This window comes from Nyctibius grandis, chromosome 6 (assembly GCF_013368605.1).
Source record: "Nyctibius grandis isolate bNycGra1 chromosome 6, bNycGra1.pri, whole genome shotgun sequence".
Lineage (NCBI taxonomy): Eukaryota > Metazoa > Chordata > Aves > Nyctibiiformes > Nyctibiidae > Nyctibius > Nyctibius grandis.
In genome coordinates this window covers 52293536-52309659 of record NC_090663.1, presented here as the reverse complement: position 1 = coordinate 52309659, position 16124 = coordinate 52293536, and the positions used below count along the sequence as shown (strand labels likewise).

At 36.4% G+C, this 16124-nt stretch overlaps 1 protein-coding gene across 4 annotated transcripts in view; it reads left to right on the top strand.

Moving 5' to 3' along the window:
- The window catches only part of ARFIP1 (ADP ribosylation factor interacting protein 1), a 46467-nt gene that overhangs the window by 17162 nt on the left and 13181 nt on the right, over nucleotides 1-16124 (top strand). For all 4 annotated transcript variants that reach the window (XM_068402906.1, XM_068402908.1, XM_068402910.1 and 1 more), the window contains 5 exons: nucleotides 2384-2498; nucleotides 5237-5332; nucleotides 6784-6893; nucleotides 11726-11947; nucleotides 15419-15576. In XM_068402906.1, the coding sequence (XP_068259007.1) occupies nucleotides 2384-2498; nucleotides 5237-5332; nucleotides 6784-6893; nucleotides 11726-11947; nucleotides 15419-15576 (701 nt within the window). The remainder of the gene's footprint in view (nucleotides 1-2383; nucleotides 2499-5236; nucleotides 5333-6783; nucleotides 6894-11725; nucleotides 11948-15418; nucleotides 15577-16124) is intronic.

Genomic DNA, 16124 nt, shown 5'->3' with positions numbered 1-16124 from the left:
AAAAAAGTGTAGATCTCTTCGAACAAATATGTGTTTGTGTACATATACATACATATGTATATATATTTATGTAAAAAACCCTGGTGTGCATATATACGCAATTGTAGATCTTAATTTTTATGATGCAAATATCAGGTTTTTATTTAAGAGCAGGATGTGTTGTGATATTCTGATTTATTTAACTCTGTAGTTTGTTCAGCCTATGTTTAGCTTCAAATTAGAATTGAGTTGAATGTACGGGAGTAGTACAATTGCTTAGGTTTATATCTAAACTTCTGTCTTTACAAAGCAGATGTTCTGCATTTTAACCTTAAATACAGATGGTTGCTTAGATTCCTATTGCAAACATGCTTAAGCAGGTTAGCTGTCTACATTTCTTTGGCTACAGATTTAGATATTTCTGAAAGCTATACATCGTGCCAAGGTGCCTTCAGGAAAGAAAAATGATGCCATGTCCTTTTTGTTAAATCAGTGCATCTTCTCCTCTGCAATCTGGTTATCCTTTTTCAAGTCTCTCTGCTTTTTCAGCTCCTAGTGACTTGCTACATTTTGAGTTAAATGGACTCTGTCTATTAGCTAAACTAAGTTGAAGCAAAGGCTTTCCAGCGTACCACCAACTGCGACTACTTAAATGGAAGCGCCAGTGTTAAGTCAGTTGTGAAGACTGAAAACAGTATGTATCCAATGTTGTGATATGCTTAATTAGTGAGATCAGGTTCTGCATGTCACTACTAATTGTTGTTTATGCTGTTTATTTTTCCTTTTTTTTTTTTGGTATAATGCTTCAGATATACAAATATAGCATAATCTATTATTAAATAGCCGGTTTATGTGAGTGAAAGTGTGGCTATAGGAATTGCTTATTCTGATTGCAGTAACATCCTGGGTTTTTGATGTCAACAAGATTTCTGTTCTGATGGAATTCATATGTTTGTAGCTCTTCTTTCTTTACCCCTCCCAGGAGTTTGTCTTAAGCTAAAGACAACTAACTAAGTCTGTGGAGATGTGATCCACAGCCGCTTCTCAGCAGTCTGAGCCTCTAGGCAATATCATTCTTATGCACTAGCTTGCTTCTGGTTTGTGGATCGAGCAACTACAGTAATATGTCAAACATGGATTGTATTTTAGAGGTTGTGATTTCTTTGTAATCAGAAGCATTGCATATATCATAGTTACTGCACATGTCCAGGCACTGACATTTTAAAGCTATATATAGTTTTTCTCTTCAAATTCCACTATTGCTCCTCTATACTTTTTCATCTTTCTTGCCTCTGTGTAGAAGCAGAGGGGATACAAAAGAGTACCTGACTCCAGAAACTGCCAGTTTTCCAGTTTTTTGATGGTTAATTTTTTGTTTTACTTTTTTGCTTTCAATTCCAGAGTAGCTGTTCACTCACTTTTTACTTTTACAAATTAGTGGTTTTAAATTGCTTTGAATACCTGAACTTTTTTTAAAGCACTAAGTATATTCCATAATACCAGAGGCTTAAACTTCAGTCAGATGGCTGGAAATACAGTCCAGGAAACCTTTGGGAGCTATTTGTAGAGGTGGGTAAGATAGCAAAAATGGGCAGTAGGATGGTGGGTGAATTAAGGTATATGAACTCACAGTTCAGTAATAGGCCTGCATTGTGTTTCTGTGAAGACTTCAGTTGCCTGAAAGTTGCTTGTAGTTAATCTAGATCTCAAAAGTTAAACAAGGTGATCTTAGGCAATTTTAAATCAGTGATTTTCAAAAGTAAACAGAAGTAAATGGCAACTTTGTGCTGTGAGCACTTGTGATGTAGAGAGGTGCTCAGAAGGAAGCTGTTGAAGTGATGCCTTTTTGGATGTTTCTCCTATGTCAAATTATTAAAGAGATTTCATGTGCTATTTGTAGGATTAAAGATGCTGTGAATTTTAAAGGTATTTCTTGCTTAGAGTGAAATAATTTTCTTTTTCTCTTTAACAATGATAGTTGCTTCCACATTTTTTGTTTGTAAAATGTTGTCTTCTCGTAGTCTTGGATCATTCTGTACCCCTGTCAGTTCTTAACTGGAAACATTATTAAACTGATATGGTTGTTTGGACCAGCTTCAAACCACATAACATGACGTTGCGGGCCACGTTTCTGGTACTGCTGCTCTAAGAGATGGCATTCTAGTTGTTCATCAATATAAAAAAAAAATTCTAGAATAAATACACAGGCTATACTTAGTGTTTCTCATTCATTTATGTTTTATTTATGCATCACAGTAGAATGCTGTGACACCAGTGAAGACATTCCAGGCTAAAGGCAGAATTGCCTGTTTGAGAGCTGCTGAAATTGCATTATAATACTTTTGAGCCATTTTTATCTTTTTTTAAACATTAATTTTCCATTTTTTATTCAAATATTTCCAAGGACTTGAAACTTTCATTACCAGTTGGACTTGGACTTTCTGAAACCAAAATAACATCTCATGGCTTTGACAGCACCAAAGAGGGAGTTGTTGAGGCAGGACCATTTCCAGATAAAGGTAACTGCTTTTTTGTCTTTATTTCTCAATTCAAAAATCTTTAGGCGTATTTTCATATGGTCAGGAATACAGTGTTCTGTAGCTGCTTTGAGCATTTTGGTGTAAATGTACACATTGAGATGTGCATCAATGACAACCTGTTTATCTTCTCTGGTAGCTGGGTTGTTGAAATAGAGTATATATGCTACACTTGTAGTATATGTCAAGGGACTGGTGGTAACTACTTAGTGTTAAATTGGTCTGCATTTACAGGAAGGGAAGTCCTTGAGCACCTTGAATTGGTGTCAGACTGAAGAATTTTACTATTACATGGCATTGAAGTCTTCTTTAAATGTTGCAGGTATTGCTCTGATTTGAAACATAACTGGAGAGTTATTTATTTCTTGATATACAGTTCACTCACCTGGAGCAGATTAATGAGTGGAATTCTTTGTTGCCCCTGAGACTTGTTGCTCCTTGTTTTGTTATAGTGCATATATTACTTTAATGTTTTGATGTTTTGTTGTTAGGGGTGATCATGATTTGGGTCTCTTTTTCTAGATACTACCTAATGAAAAAAGTCTCTGTTCTCATATTTTCTCAGCACAGAGTTGTGGTTGTTCATAGCAGAAGGATTTTAGTTAATTAATATTTAATCCACTGTGCAAGTATTAATGTATGTTATAGAGAATCTAAGCTAGTATTAAACAATGAGAAATACAAAGTGATAAACAAGCCAGTAATGTCAGTGTTTCCCATCTGTCTAAAAATGAGTGCCACGATACAGTATGTGAAAGTGATATTTTAATGAATTATGTAGCTTTGACAATTTCTGAATTTGAAACGTTTGAAATGATCTCAAATGAGCAGCTGTGAAAATAAGTCTCTTTGTACTCATAGATTTAATTTACGTTTTGCTTCACTTCCTGTTTGGTAAAATGTTATGCTTATGAAAACAGTGATTTACATGCTGTACTCTACATATGTTACAAAGTGAATGCTGTGGTTTCTGTAAGTCTTTGAAAGCAGCAAAACATCTAACTAAAAACTGGGCAGATGGCAAACTGCTCACCATTCTTGCCTTTTTGTTTTCTATTAGCAGGATAACTGTTGCAGCTGTTAAGTGCGTTAGCCTGTAAGGGAAGAAGTGTCTAAGATGTGTTTCAAGCTACACTAATATGTTTGAAATCCAAATGTTCTGTAGTATGTACACAAATGATGAGCTTTGGTCATGTAATTTTTAACACTTTAGATACTACAGTTTTCCTCCAAGGATATTTTTGTCAGGTTTTTCTTAATGCTCTAACCAGAGCGAGAGAGAAGTGGTAGAAACTAAGGGTTCATATGAAACTGTGGACAAAAGTAGAACGATTTCCCTACTTCTAAAAATTTTGTTTTCTGTTTGCATTAAAAAATGAAGCCCTAATAAGGACACTTAAAGCAGACAATACTGGAGGGGAAGGGCTTCTAGGATTTGGGGTATGTTGAATGATGAAGCATGCATAAGGCTGCCTTAATACTCTGTCAAATGATAAGGAGTTTTTAAACTGCTTGTCTTAGCTCGCTTGCTGAAGTGATTCAGTCTTTAGGCCTTTAGCGGGATCTTGCAGTCAAACTTTTATGCCTGAATGAATCCAGTTGCAGCTCTTATGCAATGTATCGATACAGAAGGACACAGCAAGTGAGCTATCTTTCAGTCTCATCTTTTCTGTGCAATTGGATCCAAATCATTGGTTAATTGTACTCCTTGTTAGTAGTGCTCTGTAGTATGTTGAAAAGGCAAAAGCTGATTCTTGATTCAGTTACTTTGAGTGATGTTTTTGGTGTTACTGATAACTAAATTTTGTTGAAACTGCTAAAGTTCAGGTTTGATTTCCCTTTCCTCCAGCACACTGTCAACCCTGAATTATCTCAGACTTTCTCAGCAAGAGCAATGAAAGCTCCCCGCAATGTGATGGTTACTCATCACTACAGAGAAAAAGCTAATTTGTTTGGTTGGTTTTTAAATCCTGAAGACTTCATAAGAATGCCACTTCATGTTTATGTGACATGAAGGAGCTGCAAAACTCTGCAAAGCATAATCCTAAAACGTCTTAGAGAACACACATGGTGCAGGTCATTTAAAGTTGCGTTTGTTTTTTTTAAAGAGAACAAGCAAGTGCTGTAAAATCTTCCTTTTGGGAAGGAGATTACACACCTTAACAGCTAATGGCTTGCATGATCTTCAGGACAGTTTATTGCTGTGTGATTACACAGACTTAGGAGAGATGTTAATCAAGTATATCTGAAATTGGCACAGATTTCAGAGCTTACTTCACCCCTTAATGCTGCGAGTACCAATCTGTGACAGTGCAGAGTGAGATCTACCTAGACCTGAAAAAGGAGGTTTCAGCTGTGGAAGCTGTATGTAACAATCTTTCATGGGATTTTCTGTTGATAGTATATACTTCACTGATGAAGTAAAGTTGTCAGTTGTATTTTGATTACTCTTACAAAAAAAAAACCCAAAAAAGTTTGGCATCATGACCTAGAGAAAAAGATTAAGTCATGAAAACTTGGAGTAGTTCAGATGAACAGCTGCACCTCTTAAAAAGCATCTGCATCAGAATTTCCAGCAACTTTTCCGTGAATGCTTCAATTTAGTGTGTTGCTGAAGCAAATGTTTCTTTGTTTTTGAAAAACCCTGTCTGTGTAAAAGTGCACATTGCCTTCTAAGGGAAGATGATGGATTTTCATGGTTAAATATGTTCCCTTTTCAGGTTCCTCAGCATTACCCAAATCATCTGCTGTATCTCCTAGCAGTGCAGCAGCTAGCAGACTGGCTGGACAAGGTTGTGATTTAATTATTCCCACAGGTACCAGAGCACTGAATGGATAACACCCTTGTCTCTGCTGACACTGTACTAACTCCTCCATGTCTACAATAATTTGATTTACTGTTAGTTGGAAATATAACTTCTGGGGTTTTTTTGGTGGCTCTCATTTCTGGCTTTTAACAGTTCACAAAGTAACCTCTGCTTTCCTTTCTGTATGCTGCTTTTTGCTCTATAAAATTTAAAAAATAATTACCCAGTATTAATAATAACAAGCAGTAGCTAAAATGGGAGTAACCAAAATGTTTTATTTAGGTTTAAGCTGAAATTTTTGGCATCTTTTGCCAAAATGATCACATATTCCAGTAGAATAGAGTATGAGGTGGCCATTAGGAATTCAGAACACCCAAACTAGGCTTTGCCACTTGACTCATTTTGTGCCTACGGGCAAATTACCTAACATCTTTGTCTGTTTCCTCCTATATAAAAGGAGAAAACCTATTTAGTTACCTCATAAGGGTGTTGAGAGGATTATTTACTTAATGTTTGCACAGCATTTTGAAGACGTAAAGAGCATAGTAGAGCTTGATGCCAAAGGAGCATCTTGAGGCATCTGTATAGACTTTTTTCCAAACTCTTATTTACATAAATAACCTGGCAAGACTAAGGTGACTGTAAGTAGCAGTAGGGATTAGAGGCAGGATTAGTCAAAATTGTACATGAATAAATAAAAATGTTGCTTAAAAAGTGCTTTGCAGTTCTTACTATTTAGGACACTAGGAAATATTTTTGCAAAATTAAAGCTTCGACTCCACTTGATATCCCATACTAGCTTGAAAATGCTAAGTATTGGCTATTAATGTGTGGTGATTGGCCCTAGATATTTTAATTTGTTGCTTTAAATTCTTGCTGCTGTTTTTATACTGGTGGTTTGTAGAATTAATTATTTGTAATACAATGAACTAATAAAGCTGAAATAAGGTAAATATTGGCTGAAGACATCTGCTGTAAAGGATGACGTTCACTGGAAAAGGTAAAAAAATCTGTTTTGAAATTTATTAGTTGTTCTCTGTGACAACAATTTTTATATGCTGATAATTTTCATTTAATGGTCTGCAGGTTGTAAACAGACTTCTAGATTGGCTAAATCCAAGAAAGTGTTCAACTTTTGGAATTTTAAAACATAGATTAAGTAATAAATATGTCTCAAAAGCTATTTTAAGGTTGGTTAGTAAAACTCCATGCATTCAGGTAAGCTTTGTTCACCCTATTACTACATGAAATACTGAGGTAGGCACACACTTTATATCAGTTTTAAAATAATTATTTCTTTCTGGAATTGATTTTGGAAATTTGCAAATTTGTCTTAAGTTCTTACTGTCACTTTGCTTTGCTTTTGCATGTGCAATTGCACAAATCTTCCATACCTGCTATTAATCCCTTAAAACAAAAAAAAAACAAGGCCTTGAAGATTTGCTTTGTGTCTGACATAGGGGGCAGAGCTCAGCAGAAGAGTGGACCTGTTGTGTTAGCAGATGAAGTAAAGAATCCAGCAATGGAGAAATTGGAATTGGTGAGAAAGTGGAGCCTCAACACTTACAAGGTATGGAGACATATATTTGTGTGTGTGTCTGTATGTATTCTAGAAATGAGTTTGCTCTAGATTGGAGTAAAGCTTTCAAAGTGTTGTACTACTGTATGAAAGTAATGTGTTGTTGCTGTGAGCATAAGCAAGAATGCATAGGGGGGGCTTTGTCTTCCAAGTGTGGCATTCTTTGTGAGCCTTTTTAAATCCGTGGTTTTAAGTGGAAAATCTTTCATCGGTATTACTGATTTTAACAAGGTAAAGAATGTTCTGTTTCTAATGTCCCCTTCAACATAGCGAATGTACAGATTTCACCACTAATGCTTGTAATTAAATCTTTTTGCTATCTTTGAATTGATTGCTGATACAATAAAATTGTAGCTGATGGGGAAAAAGTCGGGCCCATCTACAAGTTCTGTACTTGTTAATCGCTCTTCTGCTGTCTTTGTTCTGTCTTGGCTGATTATTTTTTCTTAGGGTTGGAGTACTTGCTTCAGTTTGTGTGTTTTACTCTTGTGTGGTGCTTCTTTGTGATCAGTTGGTATTTGATGAAATTAAAACAATAACGAAAGAATAAAGAAGGTGCTTAAAGCACAGCAGTTTGCCAGAAGTGGCTCTCATTACAGAGCCATAAGGTAAGAAACAATTGTCAGGGAATACATTACTATCAGGAGTTTTCAACAAATACCAGTTTTTAAAAATAGCTTTTTGTTACACCTACAACTTAAATGACAGAGGTGTGGACAGGTGGGTTGTGCATCAGTGGGATCTACATGAAACCATGAAGAAATGAAGAATCTGTGGAAAAAACTTCTCTTGTAAAACACAAGTCTGAATCCCTCCAATGTTCTTAAGTCCAGATAAGGACTTACATCCCAGTGAGGATGGGAAGCAGGGATGAAGACATTCTACCCACTAGTAAGTGCTTATGCTGTTCTTTGTGTTAGAATCAGAAGTTTGCATCTTTTTTATGTCTAATTAAACTGCTTTTAGAATTTCTACTTTTCTTGTAATCTAAATTTTATAGCAACTGCACAAGTCTGTCAGCTACTCCTGGAGTGTGCTGTGGTCCAATCAGAATACATGCTATTCTCCTGAAGCCGTTCTTTAAAATTCTCTCTCTGTTTAAGAAACATTGACTCTTGAGATTGAATCTGCTGTACCACAACTAAATAGGAGAGGACTTGACCTTGTCAAGTGCCTTGATTTGGAAAACAAAACCAAAAAATTCTCCATGTCTCAATTGCAGAATGATTGCAAACCCACTTACGTGAAGCAATAGCCAGAGGACTAGTGAAAAATGCTGGTAAAAGTGCTCTCAGATCCTTGTTTAGAACATTATTTCTTTGCCATTAATCTTTGCAAAGTCTGGATTTTTCAGATTTCTTTCTTGGCTTAAACCTCTCCTTCCCTGAAATCCAGAATCCCACCAGTTATGGCATAGCAAACAGACTAGCACTTTCAGAAAAGTAAATGAATCTGTTTTCTTGAAATCTATAAGCTTGAAGTTGTCTCCCAAATATGGCTAAAGAGGTCAATTATGATCTTTCTAGAGTCCCATAATGGCATCTTGTGCGGCTTTTTTGGAGGAATAGGATTGTTCAGAGCTCATGAATTCATTTGAGTTGAGGGGGCATTATGCAAATGTCCCTGGAGATGCCATACATTTGAAAACACTTTGTAGGCTACATACAAAAAGCATATTTGATTTGATTAAGGACAATATTTTGGTTTGTGGACGTACTGGCTTGCTTTGGTTCCCATTAGGAAGGTTGTGGGAAGAAGCCTCCTCCTTATCTCATAATAGCTAACTGATCATAGGTTAGAAGATGCAGAAATAAAGGGCAGGAGTAAATGGCTAGTGGAGGAAAGTCAGCAGTTGAACCCCTCTGAGCTGAAAGCCATGCTGTTCAATGTACCAGACCTTAATCTGCAAGTGGAGTTAGTGGTGAAACTTGCTGTTAGGAAGTTCTTTAGGGATCTGACATGAGTAGTTCCTCTGTAACTGTGTCTGTATCGGGAGTTGTGCAATCCAAGTTATTGGATACGTGCAGAAGTCATACCCATCTCTGAAGAGATGGTTAAGTGTGCCTTCGTCTATTTTGAGTACCTTGATTTTTGTCCCGCATGCACTTCTGTGACTGAAAGACAATTGCTTTTGTTATCTCCCACTTTTATTTCTGTTTTAAGAAACTGTTTCCAACTGAAAATCACGGGAGGTTAAAGCTGTTCTTCTGTCTAGCCTAATCATGAATTTTCTTAGACTGTATTTAACTTTTTCCTGTAACTTATAACTTGATAAGATTATTCTGTTGCTTTTGCAACTACTATCCCTCTTCGCTCTCTCCAGTCTTATTCTCCCTAGTAATCATGAGCTAGCGTCAAAAGAAATTGCCCTTTTTTCCATAATGTAGTGGCAAGAGCTTTTTCTGTTCTTTTCCCTTCCCCTGCCTCCCCCTTTGGATGAGAAAGGTGTTTTCAGTTTAGCAAGAAGACATAGGCACAAGAAAGTTGTGACTCTTCTTGACTTTCAGCAATTCTACTAAAAAGCTTATCTCTGTTTTTCATACTACGTAAGCTTTGAGAGGAAAAAACCCCAATACACAAACCTCTATGTAATACTGGGCTACTAGCGGAACTTTTATTTCTGAGACGTGTCCAGTAATGTTTCTGTTCATCTTTTACCGTACACAATTTAAAATAGATTTCTCTTAAATGTATTTTTGGTGGGTTTTTTCTTTGAGGGGAGTTGTTTTTCTTAAGCTTTCCTTTGTGTGACTTCTTTTTGAGGAGTGTGGTCTCATTCAGGACAGTGTTCTTTACAGATACTCTTTTAGAACAAAGCAGAATGGAATTAATGTGTGGAATTTTCTGTTTGCTAGTGAGAATATACAGTAACTTGTGTGTCTGTACTAGTCCGCTTAGAACCAGAGCAAATTAAAATAGATAGGTGCATCTTCTTTCTCAGCTGTTCTTGTTCAGTCTGTGTTCAACTTTAGCTACATCTCAGTTTAACAAAGTATGCAGTATAAGTCTTTCAAATTACTAGTTTTTCTCACGTGTCACTGTTGGGGGTTTAAGTGTTTTGCTGTAACTTCTGAAGCAAATACCTCTTTTTTGAAAATAATTCCTTCCTTTGTAATTTATTCTTGTTTCCAAAAGTTTTGCCTTCCATGATTCAGATTTCTCTTGCATTTCCATAGGTGTGTGTTTGTCTCAGCTTTTTTTGAAAATAGCCAAAATTTGTCCATCAATTCTGTAGTTTCCAGTGAAATGCTTATTTACACTCTGACCACACTCATTGTTAAGCTGTATTTTGCAATTTCTGTTGCAGACTTTGGTAGTAAATTTGTATTCTGTGTTGATATGATTTGTTATGCTCTCCCAAATTTCTGATTCTTGACAGACAAATTTCTCCTAGGTTAGCTGTGCTCTTTCTTGTTGATTGGTTGAATCTAATGAAGTAGCCCAAATACTATGTACCTTTCAATCTAAAGCTTATGAGTTATGACCAACTCATTCTGCTTGATCATTCTTGAGTCTGTCTTGTGTTTGTTTATTAAATTTAGAAAGGACACAAAAGTTCTAGCAGGTTAAATGTGTGTCTCCTTTGGATGTAAGTAAAGACTGGATTAAACCAAAGTCCTTGAGTTTGGAAACCCTAGGAAGTCCAGTGATGTAATGTATTTGGGGAATGTGATATAAGATAGGCTGGGGCATTATTTCACTTAACAAAATAGCAGCTTTGCACTTAACCTAAGTCCCTTCAGAGTAGTTGTGGCCTTGACTACTAACTTAGCTTCCTTGTAATTCTGTTTGGAGCAGTAATTCTTAATATGTTTAACTTGGTTATCCCTTCACCTCTTGGGATCTGAGATTAACTTCAAGTAACTTACTCTAATAGTAAATAATTCCTGCTTTCCATAGAGAAATTGTATGGCTTTGCTATGCATCTGCTTTGCAAATGGCTTGTCCTAAGTCTCAGTCAAGGGAAACCCAAATGTGCATCTTAGGACACTCACTGCTAAGTTGGGTTCAAATCTTTGGCAGAGGAGGTGTCACAGATAAGTGGAATGTGGTAGCAGCCTCAGCTGTCACAGCCATTGGCTGGGCGAAAGTGTCTACAGCCTCATAAGAGCATGTTTTCTGCTCGCTGTGTTAATGAACTGTAAATCTGTTGAGTTTGACTTGTGACAGAAAAGAAATACTAAGTCTGAGACAACTAGCTCCATCTTACAGATTTGTAAATAATGAGAAATGCATTTTAATAGTTTTACGTATTTCTCAGTAGAGTTCCCAGTTTCTCAGTCAGCTTTAAAAAACATGCTGAAAACAACCACCTCCTTATCCCCGCCCGCCCCCCCCCCCCCCCCCCCCCCCAATAAACCCCCAAAATAACATTTTTGGAAAACATAACACGGATGATCTGGAATGGGATGGTTGGTAGACAAAGCCCAAAAGATCACTAACTAGATACTTTTATGCAGAACTAGTAATACTCCCATTAACTGACTTTAATGCAGTGGGCTAAATTGCTTCTTTTAACTCAATGAGATTCACCAAACCTAAAAAGAGATAAGAGTTCTTTTACTTGAGAAACAATTAGTTATGCTCTTGATTTGCTAACTTGAATATTCATCTTAGGAGTTGAGACTTGTCCAACTGTTCTTGCTGAGTCCTGATAAACTTCTAAAGAGTGTGTTGTTTTTTCGGTTTGTTGTGCAAACTTACATTGGGAGGGGTGATTGTGAAAGAATTGTGTGTAATTATATGTCCCTTGAAGCTGAAAATGGGTGTATGCTGTGTTGCCTTGAATATACTTGATTCTTTATAATTTTTTTTTTCTTCAGTGTACACGTCAGATCATCTCTGAAAAACTGGGTCGTGGCTCAAGAACAGTAGATCTGGAACTAGAGGCTCGAATAGATATTTTGAGAGATAACAAAAAAAAATATGAAAATATCTTGAAACTGGCACAGACGCTGTCCACACAACTCTTCCAGATGGTACATACCCAAAGGCAACTTGGAGATGCATTTGCTGACCTGAGTTTGAAATCATTGGAACTTCATGTAAGACTTTTATAGTGTTAAAAAATAAAATGGCAGACGTGAAGATAAGCCTAATTGACTCTTGCAGGGTACATAGTAGTTAGGAGCCATTTTTCTAAACATTGTTGTTAGCAATATATTATATGCTCTTTGTGTTAAAAGCTTATGTAATTCACTTGAAACTATAGGAAATTATTGAAATTACTGTAGTTCTCGTTTTTTTCGTAAATGTTTGCCTTTAGTTAACGGTTGGACTCAGGAACTGACAACTTTCCTTTGTATAGAAAATGGATTTTACTAGTCATTTTGCTTCTAATGAAATGTCATCAAAGTGTTTTAGAGTGTTACATCGTTTCAATTACAGGATGTCTTTGGGGAATATGCCTGGGAGTAAGTAGAATAGGGCACATCACTTGTGCATGTTGAATGTAAGTAAATTGGTTTTCTGTAGCATATTCAAGCATTGATATTTCATCTCAAAGTCGTTTTTTAATCAGAAGTTTGCTACTAATAGGACTATTCTGTTTGGAGTTTCTGAGCAAGAGAGGCAATCTTTAGATATCTGCATTTGGGTTGTTATGATTCCTGGTTTAGAAGTTTATGTAACATTGGCACTTTTTGTTGCCAATAATAAAACGGTCTCCTGTAAGGACAGAGAAGGTAGATGTTGCATACAAAACATAGTAGCTGGCTTGCTTCTACATTGATTGTTCTGTACTTCCAAAGTTAAAGCAATTTGATAGTGCTACTCATCCTTTGGAAAACCAGTATTAAAGGGCTTAATGATTCCCTGAGACATAGCTGCTGAAACAGCCCAAATTACCTTTGTGATTATTAAACTTAAAACCTCTGTTTATTTTTCCCTTTTCATGATGTCTATTCCCACTGAGTTTTAAGGGAAGAGGTGAAGCTCATGCTTGCACTGAGAAACCTTAACTGATAGCTAGCTGAAAAAATCAGACTCCTGCACTGGAGTACAGGAATTTTTAATATTAGTCTGACAGATAAAAAATCTGTGGAAGCAGAGCACTTCTAGCAGCTAAGAAATTAAATAATCTGCTGAAAGAAGTTGTTTTTAATAATCAGTTTACTCTTGACACAAACATGGGCATGTGGTTTGTGTCAGAACTTAGTTATTGTTATGAAGTATGTGCTGAAGCTGGATGCTTCTTCTGAAACTTGGATTAAATCTGCCATCATACTCTTCTTTAATAAATGTTTGGTTGTTTTTTGGGTTTTTTTGTTGGTTTGTTTTGTGGATTTTTTTTTAATGAATAGCTTGTAACTTCTAATGGGAATACTGTTCTTCCAGGTTCTTTCAGCATCTTGTACTGGTCTTGGAATTTGTTTCAGTCATTCATCTCTTGTGTAGATTATTGAATGGGGCTGTTGATGCAAATCAAAGGTTTCTGCTGCTGTAATAAAAGTTATCTAACCTTTGCCTCTTGGAGACTTGCCTGATGTTTGTCTCTTTCCTCTTTGTGTTTCCCCTTTGTTTAATCTGTACTGTATCACCATCTGTAGCCTGGCCTATTCTTGGATGTCTGGATAGCATTGTTGCCTCTAAAACTTGTGCAAGGCTAACAGTAAAATTTCTGAACAGTTATTCTTTAATGTTTAACGTGATAACGGTACATAAGTTTAAAAAAAACCCCAAAACTAACACCACTTCTTGAGGTAATATTTCTTATTTTATGCATGTTAACAAAATGAGATCTTAATGTGGTATCTACAGAGGTATTACTTAATCTGAATGTTTTGCTGTTTCTCTTTTGGATACAAAGATAAGCCTGGAACCAAAAGTTATGTGCCTCTAATTATATAGACAGATAAATTCCAATTTTAATTGACCTGTGCATAGAGTATGAATTGAGTGTATACCCCTGATACAGAAAGGATTTCCTGTCTGTTTCATAAGAGGTATCTGCAGAGGTCATGGACAAAACTCTAACCCCTTTCTGTGAAACTGTATGAACCAGTAGAAGGACTGTTTTGGTGGCTAGCATGTTTCTTAGTACTGCAGGCCACTGCAGTCCTGTCCTTCTAACCTCACTCCTTTGAATTGGTTGTTCATTGAGTCTGTGATGATCTGGGTCAGAGGATCAGCTGGAAAACTAATTGTGGTCTTGCCTGCAGGAGGGAAGAGATGTGGCTAAACACTGCTGAAAGGGGCAGTCCTACTGCTGTTGTCTCTGCTGGTGTGCTCCTACTTCTTCCTGGTGCTACTGCTTGTGTTACTGTGTAGCTGGCAATGTTACAGCTAAACCAGCTGAAAAAGAATTCTATTTTTTATTTTGGCAAGATCTGTGGTGGTTTGGCTGGCTGCTTTTGCCCCACAAGCAGCTGTGCAGAGCAAAGGTGACAGATCTTTAGTGGTGTTTAGAGGGCTTAGCTTATGAAAACTTGCCCTAAGTTCCCTTCCTTTTTTCTTCTCCCTCAAATTGCTCACTTCCACTGTACCTCCTTTTCTAGAGGCTTCTTCCCTTACCATTGCCCTTTACACTTACCCTCATGAAGTCATTAATGTTAACATGAAATATCATTTGGCTTTGGTGTTTGTGTTCTAGACAGATGAAAGGAAACTGAGAATACAACGCTTCTGAGTCAGTTGTTGACAGTGTACAAGCCTAAAAAGACCAAGTTCCAAATACGAACCTAGTGTGTCTTACAGCCATTACAACCAGAAATTGTACTCTTTTGTGAGAACTCCCATCTGCAGAATATGAAGATGCCATATGGCTGACGTAAATATAATAATTGGACTCGTTTGGCATCCATGCATTAGGAAAATCTTTGCAACTTTGGTCAGAGCTTACACTGCTGTTAACAAAGACATGAACAAACATCCAAATGTGACTGAAACGCCTTGGAAATAAATTCACCCTTGTCCCTTTAAAATTTATGGCTAAGCTACATTATCACTGTTATTTGCTATCCATTATAATGTTCTGCTCTTCAATTATTTACAGTTTATTAAACTGTGATAGATGTTGGGGTTTTTCTTGCAGTGCTCTTTTCCAGAATGTAAGAATAAAACTTAATAGCTAATTAATGCTGTGTGCCCTTGTGAATTTAGTTATACTACTGTATTTAATGTAGTGGTGTCTCTGTTGGTATTAAAGCATTACCTAGACAACCACGTGAGAGATGCTGGATTAAAACCCTGCTGAATGACAATGTGAAGATTACATTAGCACTTACTTTTAAGTAACATTCAAGACTTCAGAGTGCAGAAAAATCACATTATAAAGTAGGATTTAACATTACGTGTGGTGACAAAATTGTAAACCATGTTTTACTGATGTTAGAGAGATTTCATAAAAACTATGAACTGAATATTGCATTGAAATAATATCTAGTTAATCGTAACCATACCCAAACAGAAGTGACAGAACTTCCACATCTGTATGTTTGTAATTTTTATATAGTTGCTGATGAATGTGATGACTTTAAATGATCTACAGTTTTGTTTTCTCTGCTTCTTGTTTATAGGAGGAGTTTGGCTACAATGCAGATACACAGAAACTTCTAGCTAAAAATGGAGAAACTCTTCTCGGGGCTATTAACTTTTTTATTGCCAGTGTGAATACACTGGTGAATAAAACAATTGAGGATACACTATTGACTGTGAAACAGTATGAAAGTGCCAGGTAGCTATTCTATGTCTAGCTATTTTCATTACAAACCCATCTTCAGGAAACACTTTGTATCAGTTTAGTCCTTGTATTTGAGTAACTAACCTGTCAGATAAAAACCTTATAACACACCTCTCATGTAATTAGGATTTACAGTTAACTGCCTCATTGCACATATCTTCAGGTGTTCTGTAAATGTTCGGTTGTAGACTTAATTTTATTTGTTAGCTCTGTATCTAAGAGTAATTACAGCTATTTTTTCCTGCCTGCTAGATTAAGGTGGCTTTCTAAGCAGTGTGACAGTGCAAGATTTACTCTTTTATTTACATTGTAATAGGTGAAATAAGTTCTTTGAAAAACATTTAATCTTGCACTTCTGTTGGTGTACAATATGTGCAATTCACACTTCAATTTTTATGCAGAAGTTGCAGGCTTAGTTGGAAAGGGGAAAATAAAGAAATTTCTTAGTGACTGAATAATACCTAGCAGTAGATAATGGGTTTCCTGCCCTGGAGAAGGTTAGTTTGGGATATGGTATAGTATTCTAAATCCAGGTTCCCTTC